The sequence below is a fragment of the Triticum aestivum genome, chromosome 7A (genome assembly GCF_018294505.1).
Source record: "Triticum aestivum cultivar Chinese Spring chromosome 7A, IWGSC CS RefSeq v2.1, whole genome shotgun sequence".
In the NCBI taxonomy this organism is placed as follows: Eukaryota; Viridiplantae; Streptophyta; class Magnoliopsida; order Poales; family Poaceae; genus Triticum; species Triticum aestivum.
In genome coordinates, this window is record NC_057812.1 from 667412393 (window position 1) to 667427300 (window position 14908).

At 44.8% G+C, this 14908-nt stretch overlaps 1 protein-coding gene across 1 annotated transcript; it reads right to left on the bottom strand.

Annotated features, from left to right (window-relative positions):
- Positions 1-4088: 4088 nt before the first annotated feature.
- Positions 4089-7965, bottom strand: LOC123149106 (SEC12-like protein 2). Its single transcript, XM_044568639.1, has 10 exons — positions 7537-7965; positions 7333-7427; positions 6487-6637; positions 5499-5590; positions 5311-5410; positions 5155-5230; positions 4918-5038; positions 4708-4824; positions 4556-4623; positions 4089-4466 (listed from the first exon to the last, which is right to left on the bottom strand). The coding sequence occupies exons 1-10, from the start codon at positions 7807-7809 to the stop codon at positions 4366-4368; spliced, it is 1194 nt and encodes a 397-aa protein (XP_044424574.1). The 5' UTR covers positions 7810-7965; the 3' UTR covers positions 4089-4365.
- Between the last annotated feature and the right edge of the window lie 6943 nt (positions 7966-14908).

Here is a 14908-nt window from a genome sequence, read left to right on the forward strand (position 1 = left end):
TTATATTTAGGAACACAGGGGGTAAAAAGAAACCTGACCAATCTAGGTGTTTTTTATGTACCCCGTGGCCAAGACCAACATTCCGTATGAATGGCAACATGCAATCCATTTTTAACCCTAGCAATCTAGCCAGATTACCTACTCCTTTCCTTCCAGCCACGAGCATGGGCGGGAGACGAACCAGAGGACAACGACTAAAGAGCACTGCAGCGAAGACATGACTCACTATCAAAGATTAGTCACATTCCTGCGGTAAGAAAATTGTGTCGTCGATGCTTGCCTGATTAGGGGTATGTTTCGTTCTCTCACAAGCAGTGCTATCAGAATCATGGGAAATTATTAAAGGGTGTAAATTTTGAACAAAGTCACAGTTTTTGGGTAAAATGTTGCCAAAAATGAATGGGTAAAAACCACTCTAAAATAAAATAAAATAAAATAAAATACAGAGAGTGAAAGTGGAGGACATATCTGTGTTTCAAAAAGCTCAAACATGGTTTGAAGTCCGAATGAAATTATGGATGTAGGGGCTCATGCTCTGTAAATCCGATAATTTTAATTATATGATCTAAAAAATGATTCATGGATACCAATTCCTTCTACCCTCTTCCTAAAATCTCATACAATCTAAGAAAGTAAAATTTTATACAATTCAGGAGGTTATCAGTATTTTTTTCTAGCAATTTTTTAGGGGAACTTTTTCTAGCAAAGTGAAATGTGAAAGCCATCATAGGTATTTGGAGGCCCATGCAACATAGCCGAAACCAGTAGAAAGAATGTACCATGGCCCGGCCCATAAGTAAACAAGTTCTGGCCCGTGGCGGTATATTCATGTGGGCTAGATCCACGTATCCGGTCTATCTGGATTTTCAATAGGTCTGTCCCACAAACCCGTTCACAATTAGATTTCATAAAAAAAACTAGTTTACAAATCTGCAAGGTCCGGCAAATTCTGTAACGTTTGCGGCATGTTCAATTGATCCACAGGAACGCCACTGCAATTTACTGCACGAGAGCAAGAAACGTGCGTTCGTGCGTTATGAAGGAATTTCACGGCTGGTTCTACAAAAAGAAAAGTATATTTTTCGACCCTTAATTCTTGATGGGGTCTAGATTTGATCCCTTAACTCCAAAACCAGACCACCTGCACCCCAAACTAATAAAACCGGACAAGATTCGTCCTTGGTCTCGGTTTTGACTGGTTTTGATGTTGTTTCATCCCTGTTTTGACCGATGCTAACTAAAATTCACGTGGATTTTCAAATCCATGATTTTTTAATTCACGTAGTCTTTTCAAATCCGCTCAGTTCATTTCAACTTTGCTTAACTTTTTAAAATTAATGAACTTTCTGAAAAAATGTATGTTAATTTGAAAAAAGAATGTCAATTTGAAAAAACTACGTCTTTGAAAAAGTATGTATATTTGAAAAAAAAGTATGTGAGCTTGAAAAAAAGGTACACAAATTTGAAAGAAGTATGGAGATTTTAAAAAGTTTATTAATTTGAAAAAGGTATCAGAATTTAAAAACATTACGCAGAATTGAGTCGGCATGGTCAAAACCGGGGTGAGACAACACCAAAGCCAGTCAAAACAATGACCAATGACGAATCTTGTCCGTTTTCAATAGTTGAGGGCGCAAGTTGTTCGATTCTATAATTGAGGGACAAATCTCAACCCCGCCAAAAGTTAAGAGACGAGAAATATACTTTTCTTCTCTATAAATGAATCCAGCTTAACCTCACACCGGCCCCCAAGATCGACAGTTCGACCGATCGTGCCGTAAGTTGTGACAGCCAGCGGCCGCCCAAATGGCCTGCGCCGCCATCCTCCTCGGCGGTCGCGCCAGTGCTGGCACGTCCTATCGCGAGCGGTTTCCCGGACGAAGGTGCACTGTTCGCCAAGGGCATCTGAATCCCTGTGGATGCGTGCGCCGACGACGCTGGCATTCTTGGTCTCCGAGAGGGCGCTGTACCGTCCAGCGCGTCTTGCAGCTTCAAGACCGTGTTAACGGAGTTGGGAACACCGATTGTCGGTGCAGAGGCTAAGCCAAGCCCGGCCCCGTCGCTGTGATGCATGGACGTGATGGTGTGTGATGCTCGTTTGTTTCGGAGGCTATGCCGTGTCAGTTGCTCTGCATCTGACACAACAATATGCTTTCTTTATTTTTTTTGGAACACTTTTAATCTATTCATCTTCAATCACGGTAGTACAACGAACACTAGAAATAATAAAAATTACATCCAGATCCGTAGATCATCTAGCGACGACTACAGGCACTGAAGCGAGCCGAAGACGCGCCGCTGTCATCGCCCCTTCCTCGGTGGATGCATGAGGACTCGAGTAGGAAGTTGGCTTACGATCTCATTTGATCAATACAGCTCATTGACTAAAAAAAAATAAGCTGGAGTACGAACGTACTCCTTCCGTAAAGAAATATATTACTCCCTTCATTCCACAATGTAATGTGTTCACATTTTTTGAGATTTAACTTTAACCGTAAATTTAACCAACGAGACTGACTGCGTCGGGGTAAAAATTATACCACTGCATTCGTAGTTTGGAGTAGATCACTACCAAAGGTCATTGAAATGAGGAAGTTGAAAAATAAAAATATGCACGCCGACACGCTTGTAAATGTTACTCCTCCGTGCGCCGTGGTAATCGAGCGATCACGCCGTCCGTGGCAAAGCGCAGCGCATGCATGCACGACGACTCAACTGGGGGCACCACTTTCTCCGGTCCCGTCGCGTCTCTCTCTGCAACGCATGCAGCATCACTTTTGCGGACTGCGAACCGCACGTGTGGGTGGACGGCAGCGTGCCTGCCTCTGCCTGGTCGATCGATCAGACCATATCAGATCAGATGAAAGCCTGCCTCTCGTCTCGTCTCCGCTGCTTGGATGCATGCTGTATGTGCCAGCAATGTGCATGGCGAAAAGTCTTATGGTCACACTGCCATAATTGAGCGTCTTCGAGCCGTCCGCGCCATGCATGATCCAGCAGATCAACACACACGGTTTCTTCAGTGAGACCAGGCCATGTGTAAATTGAAGACCGAGGAGAGGAGCTAGCTGCTGCAGGGCCTACGCGTGTCAGCCTTTCTCTTCTCGAGCACGAGCACGAGCACGCATATGCCTGACCGGTATTTTGTCGACTAATCCTCTGTCTCAAAGTCTGCATGCGGCTTGGCTACGCCCGTCCTCTGTCCCAATGGCTCTCGTCTTCACTTGTAAGGAACGTTTGGTTCTAGGATTAGCATTGTCATACTTTATCATGCATTTTTATTAAACTTGTTCAAGGTTAGTTCATCAAAATAAGAGCCACAAATTGACAAACCTAAGGAAACCTTGCCATATTTTTTATGTGTATGTCATGTGGGGTCCAAATGTGACTTGTTTAAGGTGTGGCTTGAACCAAACACTCACCTAAGTTGGTCAAACTTGCCTAACCTTAGTTGTGGCAATTTTTGGCTAAGTTAGTCACAAACCAAACAGCCCCGTACACTAGTACGTCCCACTTGGTTTGCGAATCAACCTGTGATTGGGTTGGTTAGGTGGACAGTGGTATCCCCAACCCACCAGGATTCAAATCCTGGTGCTCGCATTATTCCTGGATTTATTTCAGGATTTCCGGCGATGCGCTTTCAGTGAAAGAAGACGTTCCCGTCGACAACGAGACGCCTCCGGTGACTTCGTAAATCTCAAGATGATATGCCGGCTCAGTCTCTCGGAGGTGCTCATAGGGATAGGGTATGCGTTCATAGAAGTGAGTGTATGCGCGTGTATATGAGCGCTTGTGTCTGTACTGATGCTCAAAAAAAAATTATGGCAGTGTGGCCATAATTTAAACAAGTACTTGTACATCAATGTCCAAGTTCGACGTCCATTGTACGTCCAACTTGGTTGGTTTACACTTGTACATGAACTTGGTTGTATACAAATAGTCGGTCTGCTACACCCTCGATCATGCTCAGGTCATTTTGGTTATTTACGCAAGATAGTAAATTTAAACTGCAAAAACGTTTGTTTCTCTACACAGATCATGGAGCCAATGGATGCCCTTTTTTTGAGCCGGCAAATGGATGGCTTTGATAGCATAAACCATAGCTATATTGCATAGCACAAGTTATCATATACTCCTATATATAGTATAACTCATAAATGGCCACCAATTGTACAAACCAGGAGAGGATGGCCTTCTTATACCAGCGTGACATGATAAAAAAGATCTGGACGCTTTTGAGTCGTTTTTCTTTCACCTAAATACAAAAATTGCTCTAACTCCGACACGATACAACATTCATCTCCAGTGCAAGATCAGATAATCAGAGGTAAGCAGTGAGATATCAGTAGATGCTGAACAAAATTTTCATTGTGGCAACATTGCCAAGAGATCTTCTTTGTGCTGCATATAGTAATATACCAAAATTGCGAGTATAATAGCTAGTACCATGGACCAGAGGCTTATACCTATCAGAAAAGATGCAGCCATTTTCAGAATACTCAGAAAATTGGCAAGTACACGATAAACGATAACTCAAGATCTGAAACCAACATACCATCGCTCTTGGGTGATTCAGTCGATGTCACCCTTGCGGTTGAGTCAAAGGAAGTCGACAGCAAGGCCCTGTTATATGATAGAACAACAATAATGAGAGATTGCATTTGTGGAATTCATCAACTAAAGCAGAACGAGAGCACAGGTACTAACCTTGAATCTTGAGAAAACGCTAATGTAGTAACAATGCCAAGATGCGCCTTTTTAACTGTTACAACCACTCGCATGTCTCTTGAACCTAGAACACTGATGCTTCCCTCAATAGTTCCACTGGACATGCGAAGGCAAGTAAATTAGACTCGCATGTCTCTTGAACCTAGAACACTGAACATGTTAATGTGAAATTCATAGTTCCTTACTCACATTGCTAGAAGTGTACCATCAGGCGAGACTGAAAAAGCTGAAATCGCATCACGAGTTACTTTCTTTGATCCAATTCTTGTCCATGAGGTAGTATTCCAAGATATTATTTTCCCGTAATCACCTAAGAAGCAGGGTATTGTAACTGTCAGGTCTCAGTACCAGGCAATTCCGTTCATTTTTTAAGAGAACTTCAAAATATTTCATTCATAACAGGGTGAATTCAAATCATGATGTCACCTTGCATTGCTGTAACAAAGAGAACCTGACTATTGTCAGACTTAGTAGAAAATCGGCAGAAGCCAAATATTTCTCCCTGGAAATGTACGAGTCAGAAGTGCACTTTAAACAAAGAAAATAAACTAATGCAAATTGGCAAACAAAAAAATCATTCACTTGTTCTCTTGGCAGATTAGCCACAGCTTCAGATGACTTTAAATCCCACACTCTAGATGGGCCACTGCTCCTGTTCACAACTAGAAACTTCTCATCGGAACTAAAGCATGTCCCAAAACGAAGGCAACCCATCAGTATCAAATAATAAATATCCATTTGGAAAGAGAAAGTTAATGGCACTATTTCACCTGAAACTAAGATCCTTAACAGATGTTTTAGTATCAGGATCTTCAATAATGGTTTCCATGCCAGGCCATTTGAAGACCCGCAAATGTCCATCCTATGCAGCACACAGAGATTTATTTAACATGCTTAAAATAATATATGGACAATTTTAACTGCCATGAAAAGGCTAAAAAAACAGCACAACCATATAACTTATTGGCTAGTCCTCAAAGCATAAGCGCATGACTATAATGGAATTTTACTGAATGACAGAAAACCCTAGAATAGCTTCATATAAATGAGAAGGTAAAAAAACATTGAATGGTTGCTTTGCTTGTAAGAATTTCCAGAAGATAATGAAGCAATAGACAATTTATTTTAAGCTAAATAATGTACAGCACTAGAATGTATAAAAACATAATCCCTCCGTTCCATATTAGTTGTCGCCGGAGGGAGTACAAACAAGAGCATCATGGGAATGCTTAACTTTAAGTTGGTTTATCTGTATGCTTAACTGCAACCATTTGTCCACTTATTACAGAGACGCTAATTTTATGTTGTTGCCAAACATTTCCGTACTACACACAAACAATCTATGTCAGTTCAGTTGCCTAATCCTATGGCTCACACTAATTATGGTTGTGAATGTTGTAAAATGCGTTTTAGGTTCCTAGATTAAGTTAGAAGTTAGTGCGCGATGGTCAAATTGTTGTTCACAATGACCATATGGTACATTGCTTTCTGCATAAAGTCACTAGATATAAAACAAATTGTTTCTATTAACACCTACAGCTATCAGATCTGTCAAAGCTACCATATGTCATGCTTTGGAGAGTCAAGTGTGCCCACCTCCATTACTACCAACGGAAAAAACGAAACTTAGGGGGGGGGGGGGGGGGGGGGGGGGCAATAAACCAAGCTAACGACTTGACTACAAACTGAGTTGGCGCCAAAAAAGGGAAATAATAGGTAAGATAAGCAAATGCATAACACTATAATACTTTCGTTTACCTCGCCACCAGTGGCAAGTATTGAACCCTCTCCACTGAATGACACAGCCAACTGTAAACCAACATCCTTTAGCTTCACTAAAGCCTCCTGGTCAGATCTCAAAACTAGGCTATGTGGACCTTCTCCTTCTGGTGATTCCCACTGCACCAACCTATGCAAGTGACACATGGTAAGAATTCAGAATTGCAGAACCATCGGGCTGACTTAAATTGTGCTTAAATCAGTCAGTAAAAAAAAGACAAACGGCATATTTTTTATAGAGTGAAATAAGATTGAAGAAGTATGAAGTTGTATGTTTTGCAGCTAAAACTTAATTAACCACCAGTTCTTCTACAGTAACACCCCAACAAGCCCAGTTATGCTCATTGATAAGGCCAATGAGATGGGGCCCAACAACTGAAATAAACTTAACATCACAAGATGAAACAGATACAGGTGCCCCCGAGTTTTAGCTACAATCAGGAAATAAGCCATACTAACAAATCCAGCGCAGTGCTTACACCGACAGTTCAAGCATATTATGGGGTCATCAAGAGGCATCATTGTATGTTACTAGAAGTCTTGAACACTATGTTGTGATATGATAGGTTAATTATATTTTGGTCGAATCAATCAGAATTTACAGCATATAACCCCACATCCACAACACCCCTGATCGAACGAAGTACTGGACTCACAAAGTATTCTAAGCATACATACCATCTGAACCACAGGTTAACAACAATTAACCCACAGGGCAACACTAAAGATCGCGCACATTGTGGAGATTTTGAGTTAATCAAAATTCACGACGACAGACGAATGCAGTAGCGAGCATCAGCGTCACATGTCCAAGGACTCGAGTACCTGCAGCCGTTGGGGAAGGCGCAGAGGACGCCATCGCCGCGGGGGTGTACGGCCATCCTGTATGGCACCTGCTCCTCTGTCCCCAGCCTGAACACCTGCACCCCACCATCATCGAAACAAGAGCGACAGATCAGCACGCAAGTCTCTCCCGAGATCCGTGTGGATCTGGTGAGATCAGAGAGCGAGGGGGCACGGGTCGCTCACCGGCTCGGGGGAGAGCGCTGGAGGCGCCCCTGCTGCAGCGGCGGGGGCGAGGGCGGCGACGACCAGCGCGTTGGGCACGCCGCTCCGGCCCTCGCCTCCGCCTCCGCCAAGGGCCACCATGGGGGGCGGAGGTGGGGAGGGCAGGGCCGGGGACGCGTCCGCATCCACGACGCCGTCGGCGGATGGGGAGGGCTTGATGATGTGTGCGAGTGGGAGCCAGGAGGCGCAGTAGATGGGGAAGCCGTAGGTCTGACCGCCGGCGCGCGGCGCCATCGCAGGAGAGGGAAGGAGTAGCGGTGGCCGGAGGTGGTCTGTGGTCGCCGGAGATGCGGTGAGAGATTGCGCGTGTGCAGAGATGGAGGTGACGACGGGGGAAGGGTACGGGGACGGAAGCGCTTGCCTTTTTTCTTTTCTTCTGGGAACAACCAAGTCAACAACGAAGTCCGGGACTTCTCCCTCCACCACGAGTTAGACCATCTCCAGCCGTTCGGCCCTAGGCTTACACAGTATCATTTCGGGGTATACCGGTAATAAATTTGACGTGGTGGCGGTAGGTTTTTCAGCCACCGCCTTCAAAATTTGGCCAAACATGACACGATTTTGTTTAACCTAGGTGATTTCATTGATATTTGTACAAAAAACTTAAAACATAAATTTAAAGCTAACTAAAAACGACAACTACGCCTAGCACTACTACGGCGGTGGCGCCTGCCTTCTACATGCCGAGGAGTCTGTAGAACTAGGTGTAGTCGTTGCCATTGTCATCGTCGTCGTCATCGTCACTGTCGTTCCTGCTACACCCCTGACCAGCGTCGCCGGTGCGTGGGGGGTTGGCCGCAGGCGCCTCCTCCTCGTCGATGTCGAGGACGACAATGCCGCCTTCCTCGCGTCCACGACGTCGAGTGGCGATCTCCTCGAAGGCGCGGCGCTGACGCTCCATCTGCTCACGGACGTAGTCCTGGTCTCGTCGGCAGCGGCCATGTCCGAGCGCTCCTTCTTCACGGGGAGCAACCCCGGCTCGGTCTTCGGCCTGACGAGGCGGGAAGAAGAAGGAGAGGGGCGGCCTCCCTCGTTGATGACGAGGGCGCCACCGTGGGTGCGGCGCCCGAGCGGCGTCTCATGTGGCTCCGGCTTGACGGGGCAGAGCGCTGGCAATCCGGACAGGGAGCCAGAGCCCGACGACGAGAAGATCGCCGTCTCCATTCGCTGTGGCGTCCAAGAGCTGCCGCGATGGTGCGAGAAGGTGGGGGGCACCGAGTACTCCAAGCGTGGCGTGGTGCCGGCCTTGATGTACTCGAGGACGACTTCGAGGGTGCTCAACGCCGTTCGAGCAGGCGAGCTGGTCGGCGTGGCGGCGTTCGAAGTACGCCGTCCACACCGTGTTGCTGTTGGGGGCATACCTCAGCTCGTTCCGCGACTGCTCCAGCAGCGAGGACCGGATGCGCGCTATCTCGCCGCGATGGGCAGCGCCCGTGGGCGGTGGTGGCACTGGGACTTTGCCGGCGCTCAGCTTCCATGTGCCCGGCACCCCGCATGCCCGACAGTGCTGGGTAGTTGGCCTCGTAGAAGAGCCGTGCCTCGTCCTCATGTAGGTGATGGCGGCCGAAGCCGTTGGTTGCCACACCGTCGCCTGGGTAACGCTCGGCCATGCTCACCGGTGGGGAGAGAGCAGGAGGAAAGCCGTGCTCGGTCAAGAGGGACGTTGGCGGTGGGAGGGGAAGAAAGTTTCTCTCGTGATGAAGTGTGTGCTCACCAGCGAGGGAGAGCCACTTTTATAGCCGAGCTTGGGCGGTGAGAGGGCGGCCGCCGTGCGTACGCGTGGTGAGATCAGACGGAATGCGCGGCGCGACGCCTTCACTGCGTCGCCCATGAGACATCAATGAAGGCTAACCAGCGCGGCAGTGTGACAGCCTTCGCATTGATTCCCACGAAAACTGAGGCAACGAGGACATTTCCTTGCATATATGAGTCCTTTCCCCTGCATTAGTTTTATTTCAAACATTCCACCACTCCCACAACATAATGAGCGCTAGCTCACGTTGCTTACTATCCAGAGCCCACAATTGATCAAACATTGCCATGGAATTGTTTGACTGCAGGAGGTTCAACCTGATGTCCTCAATTAGTAAGGCTCTCCAGACTTGTTTCACTTGTTTGCATTTAAGGAACAGATGTCCACCATCCTCATTGAGACGCATGCACATCGGGCACCTAGTATCTAGCTCAACATGCTTGCGTTTAATACTTATCTGCATAGGCAGGCTATTATACGCAAGTCTCCAAAGAAACATGCGGATTTTTGGAGAGAGGTTTAGGTTCCAAATCCTGTTCCACTTCTGCGATTCCGCAGGTGCCGGTAACGAGGGGCCCGCATCTCTGTTTTTCTTTGTCTCCCTGAGCCTGATCCCCAAGTGGTAGGCAGACTTAACAGAGAATACTCATTTTGGGTTAAGGTGCCATGCAACTTGGTCATCCATGGCATGCTTCACTGGGATTGCCAATATCTCCTTTGCGTCCTCCTGGCAGAACAGCTCCTTGACTACACCTTCATCCCAATTTTTGGTGGCTGGATCCATTAGATCGCTAGCTCGATCAATTAGCACGCTGCCTCGATGAGTTCGCGGCCTCCTCGTCTCTCCCCGCGGAATCCATGGATTGTCCCAGATTTTGACATTCTCACCAGACCCAATCCTCCAAACAAATACCTTCCTTCAGCAGCTTGATCCCCTTTAATATGTTGCGCCATGTATAGAACATCTCTGTCTTTGCCACAACATCAAGTACCGAACAATTTGGGTAGTAGGAGCCTTCAAGACTCGTGCACAAAGTGTATCCAGCTCCTGCAGGAGACGCCAACCTTGTCGAGCTAACATCACGAGGTTAAAGATGTGCAGACTCTCGGAAGCCCAAGCCACCCTCCTTCTTGGATTTTGTAAGTTTATCCTAACCTATCCAATGGCACTTGTCCATCTTGTCTTGCTGGCTCCACCAATATCGACTAATTAGGGTACCAATTTCCTCGCACAACTTCTTTGTTAGATCAAAGCATGACATTGCAAAAGTAGGGATCACCTGGGCTACCGATTTTACCAAGGTTTCTTTGCCCGGTTTGGATAGTAACCTCTCGATCCAGCCCTGCATTCTCTGCCATATCATTTGCTTGATGTACTCAAATTCCCTACTTAGGGTAACACCAACATGAACCGGTAACCCCAAATGTCTTTTACAACGAGACTCGTGAGGGATACCGAGGATATGTAGGACCTCACTTTTGACCGCTGTTGTTGTGCCCTTGCTGAGGGTTGCCAACGACTTATTCTTGTTTATCATTTGACCTGATTGGGACTCATATAAAGCCAAGATAGACTGCAGTCTAGCTGCACCTTCAGCAGTTGCCTTCATCACTATAAGGGAATCATTCACAAAGAAGAGATGGTTTATATTTGGCGACCCATTACAGATTTGGATGCTCTGAATAATATCATCTTCCTCCGCTTGTCGCAGCAGGGCTGAGAAGCCTTCAGCACACATGATGAACAGATATGGGGACAGAGGATCCCCTTGGCGCAACCCTCTCTCAGGCACGAATAGATCGATGAGGTTTCTATTCACTTTCACTCTATATTTTACCGATCTAACACATTTCATAATAGTGTCAATCCACACATCTCTGAACCCCATCTTGCGCATCATGCACTCCAAGAATTCCCACTCGACACGGTCATATGCTTTGCTAATGTCAAGCTTGACCGCCACAAGTCCATCACGGCCCCCTTCCTCTTATGCATCAAGTGGTTCATCTCATAAGCCAACAACACATTATCGGTAATCAACCTTCCCGGGACAAAGGCTGATTGGGTCGGTGAGATAATATCTGGGAGCATTTCCTTTAATCTATTTGCTAAGACCTTAGAGATCATCTTGTACAGAACGTTGCAAAGGCTAATCGGTCTGAACTCAGTTACCCTCTCAGGATTATTATTCTTTGGTATCAAGACGATGGTGGTTTCATTCCATGACTCGGGCATAGGATTACCATTAAGCACCCCCAACACCTCTTCTTGCACCTTCATTCCCACCAGTTCCCAGAACTTCTTATAAAACACAACAGACATACCATCCGGTCCCGGTGCTTTCAGGTCTCCAATTGACTGAAGAGCTTTTTTCACCTCCTCTCCTGAATAAGGCCTGATGAGATGAGCATTCATCTCAGGGGTGACCACGGTGGGAAGCGCTTGCTTAGCTTGCCTTGTTACCAACGGATTCCAACTTTTTCTTCTCTCGAGCGAGTGCGCCAAATTGGCTAGCCTTCGTCGGCAAGGCTAGCTTTGCCTAGCGAGGTAAATTGGCAAGGGATCCAAATAGAGATATGCTATTTGACGCATTCCGCGTCGAACAGGCGCCCTTTCGCACGAAGTTGGAGATCGAGTAGAGACTTGGGCCAGCCCATTAACGTGTTGCAGCATTTCCGGTTTTGGGGAACTTCAAGAGTTTCCCAGCTATTTTTTCTGGACTTGAGAACCTTCTAGAAGGTTCCTTGAACCAGTTTTCCCATTTCTTTTTGGTTTTTCATGGTTTTTCCTTTTTCTTTGTTTCATTTTTCTCTTTAATTTTCTTCTTTCTTTTTATTTTATTTTCCCTTTCTGTTTTTCTTTCAAGTTTATTTTTAATTTTTAAATCATATTATGAAAATTATTCAGAAACTAAAAAAAATATTGTTCATGCTTTTGAAAAACTTCCATTTTTAAAGGGTCATGTTTTTAGAAATTGTTCATAAATTCAAAAATTATTTGCATTTTAAAAATTGTTCGAAATGTTTTGTTCACATTTATCAGAACTTTTCAAATAATGACCAGGGTTTTAAAAATTATTCCTGTTTTAGAAAACTATTCAAATTTCAAAAAATGTTCTTGTTTTAAAAAAAATCACGTATTCAAAAATTGTTTGCAGTTCAAATTCGTTTGAGATTTTGATAATTGTTATCCATTTTGAAATTGGTTCTAAAAATTCAAAATATGTTCGTGATCTTAAATATTGTTCCCATTTTGAAATTGTGTTCACAAATTAGAAAAATGTTCATGTTTATGAAAAGAGATTGGTAATTTCGAAATGTGTTTGTGATACGTCTCCGTCGTATCTACTTTTCCAAACACTTTTGCCCTTGTTTTGGACTCTAACTTGTATGATTTGAATGGAACTAACCCGGACTGACGCTGTTTTCAGCAGAATTGCCATGGTATTGTTTTATGTGCAGAAAACAAATATTTTCGGAATGACCTGAAACTCCACGGAACATCTTAGAAAAAATAATAAAAAATCCTCGCCAAAGATGAAGACCAGGGGGCCCACACCCTTCTCACGAGGGTGGGGGGCGCGCCCCCTACCTTGTGGCCCCCCTGGAACCCTCCGATGCCAACTCCAACTCTATATATTTGCTTTCGGAGAGAAAAAAAATCAGAGAGAAGAAATCATCGCGTTTTACGATATGGAGCCGCCGCCAAGCCCTAAAACCTCTCGGGAGGGCTGATCTGGAGTCCGTTCGGGGCTCCGGAGAGGGGGATTCGTCGTCGTCGTCGTCATCAACCATCCTCCATCACCAATTTCATGATGCTCACCGCCGTGCGTGAGTAATTGCATCGTAGGCTTGCTGGACGGTGATGGGTTGGATGAGATTTATCATGTAATCGAGTTAGTTTTGTTAGGGTTTGATCCCTAGTATCCACTATGTTCTGAGATTGACTTTGCTATGCTTAATGCTTGTCACTAGGGCCCGAGTGCCATGATTTCAGATCTGAACCTATTATGTTTTCATGAATATATGCGAGTTCTTGATCCTATCTTGCAAGTCTATAGTCACCTACTATGTGTTATGATCCGGCAACCCCGAAGTGACAATAATCGGGACCACTCCCCGTGATGACCATAGTTTGAGGAGTTCATGTATTCACTATGTACTAATGCTTTGTTCCGGTTCTCTATTAAAAGGAGGCATTAATATCCCTTAGTTTTCAATAGGACCCCGCTGCCACGGGAGGGGAGGACAAAAGATGTCATGCAAGTTCTTTTCCATAAGCACGTATGACTATATACGGAATACATGCCTACATTACATTGATGAATTGGAGCTAGTTCTGTGTCACCCTATGTTATGAGTGTTACATGATGAACTGCATCCGGCATAATTATCCATCACTAATCCGGTGCCTACGAGTTTTCCATATACTGGTTTACGCTTATTTACTTTTCCGCTGCTACTGTTACAATCACTACAAAATACCAAAAACATTACTTTTGCTGTCTTTACTTTTGTTGCCACTACCGCCACTATCATATTACTTTGCTACTAAACACTTTGCTGCAGATACTAAGTTTCCAGGTGTAGTTGAATTGACAACTCAGCTGCTAATACTTAAGAATATTCTTTGGCTCCCCTTGTGTCGAATCAATAAATTTGGGTTGAATACTCTACCCTCGAAAGCCGTTGCGATCCCCTATACTTGTGGGTTATCAAGACTAATTTCTGGCGCCGTTGCCGGGGAGCATAGCTTTATTCTTTAAGTCACTTGGGATTTATACCTGCTGGACACTATGAAGAATTTGAGAGATCCAAAAACCAAGATCTATCCCTCAACTATGAGGGGAGGTAAGGAACTACCATCTAGCTCTGCACTTGATTCGCCTTCTGTTATGAGTAAGTTTGCGACACCTACATCTGCTTCTGCTATTCGTTATGATATGTCGCATATTATTGATGTTGCCACTTCTGCTATGCATGATACTTATGATGAAACTGCTTTTATGCCTGATACTACTGTGCCCCTTAGTGAATTTCTTGATGAACAAATTGCTAGGGCTAGAGAAAAAGAAATTATTGAATCTGAATACGATGATGATAGTGATGATGAAAATATGCCTGTTATTCCCGAGGGCTATCTTTTTGATATGGAATCTTCTGCCGCTATTTTAGCTTACAAAGATAGATATGAGCTTAAGAGGTTATTAATTAAATGGAACAAAGAATCACGTAGAGATAAAATGAAACCCGACCCTGCTTTTGCTACTTCACCTATATGTGTTCCTGATAAGGATTATGAATTCTCTGTTGATCCTGATATAATTACTTTGGTTGAATCTGATCCGTTTTATGGCTATGAATCTGAAACTGTTGTGGCACATCTTACTAAGTTAAATGATATAGTTGCCCTGTTCACTAATGATGAGAGATCGCGTTACTTTTATATACTCAAAATATTTCCGTTCTCATTAAAGGGTGATGCTAAGATGTGGTTTAATTCTCTTGATCTTGGTTGTGTGCGTAGTCCCCAGGATATGATTTATTACTTCTCTGCTAAATATTTCCCTGCTCATAAGA

Excerpts from the sequence above, each read along its gene's own strand:
- LOC123149106 (XM_044568639.1), bottom strand. The coding sequence starts at position 7,809 with ATGGCGCCGCGCGCCGGCGGTCAGACCTACGGCTTCCCCATCTACTGC. Across the intron at positions 4,825-4,917 it reads GATGGTACACTTCTAGCAAT|TGGAACTATTGAGGGAAGCA; the intron begins GTGAGTAAGGAA and ends TCGCATGTCCAG. Across the intron at positions 4,624-4,707 it reads GCGTTTTCTCAAGATTCAAG|GGCCTTGCTGTCGACTTCCT; the intron begins GTTAGTACCTGT and ends ATCATATAACAG.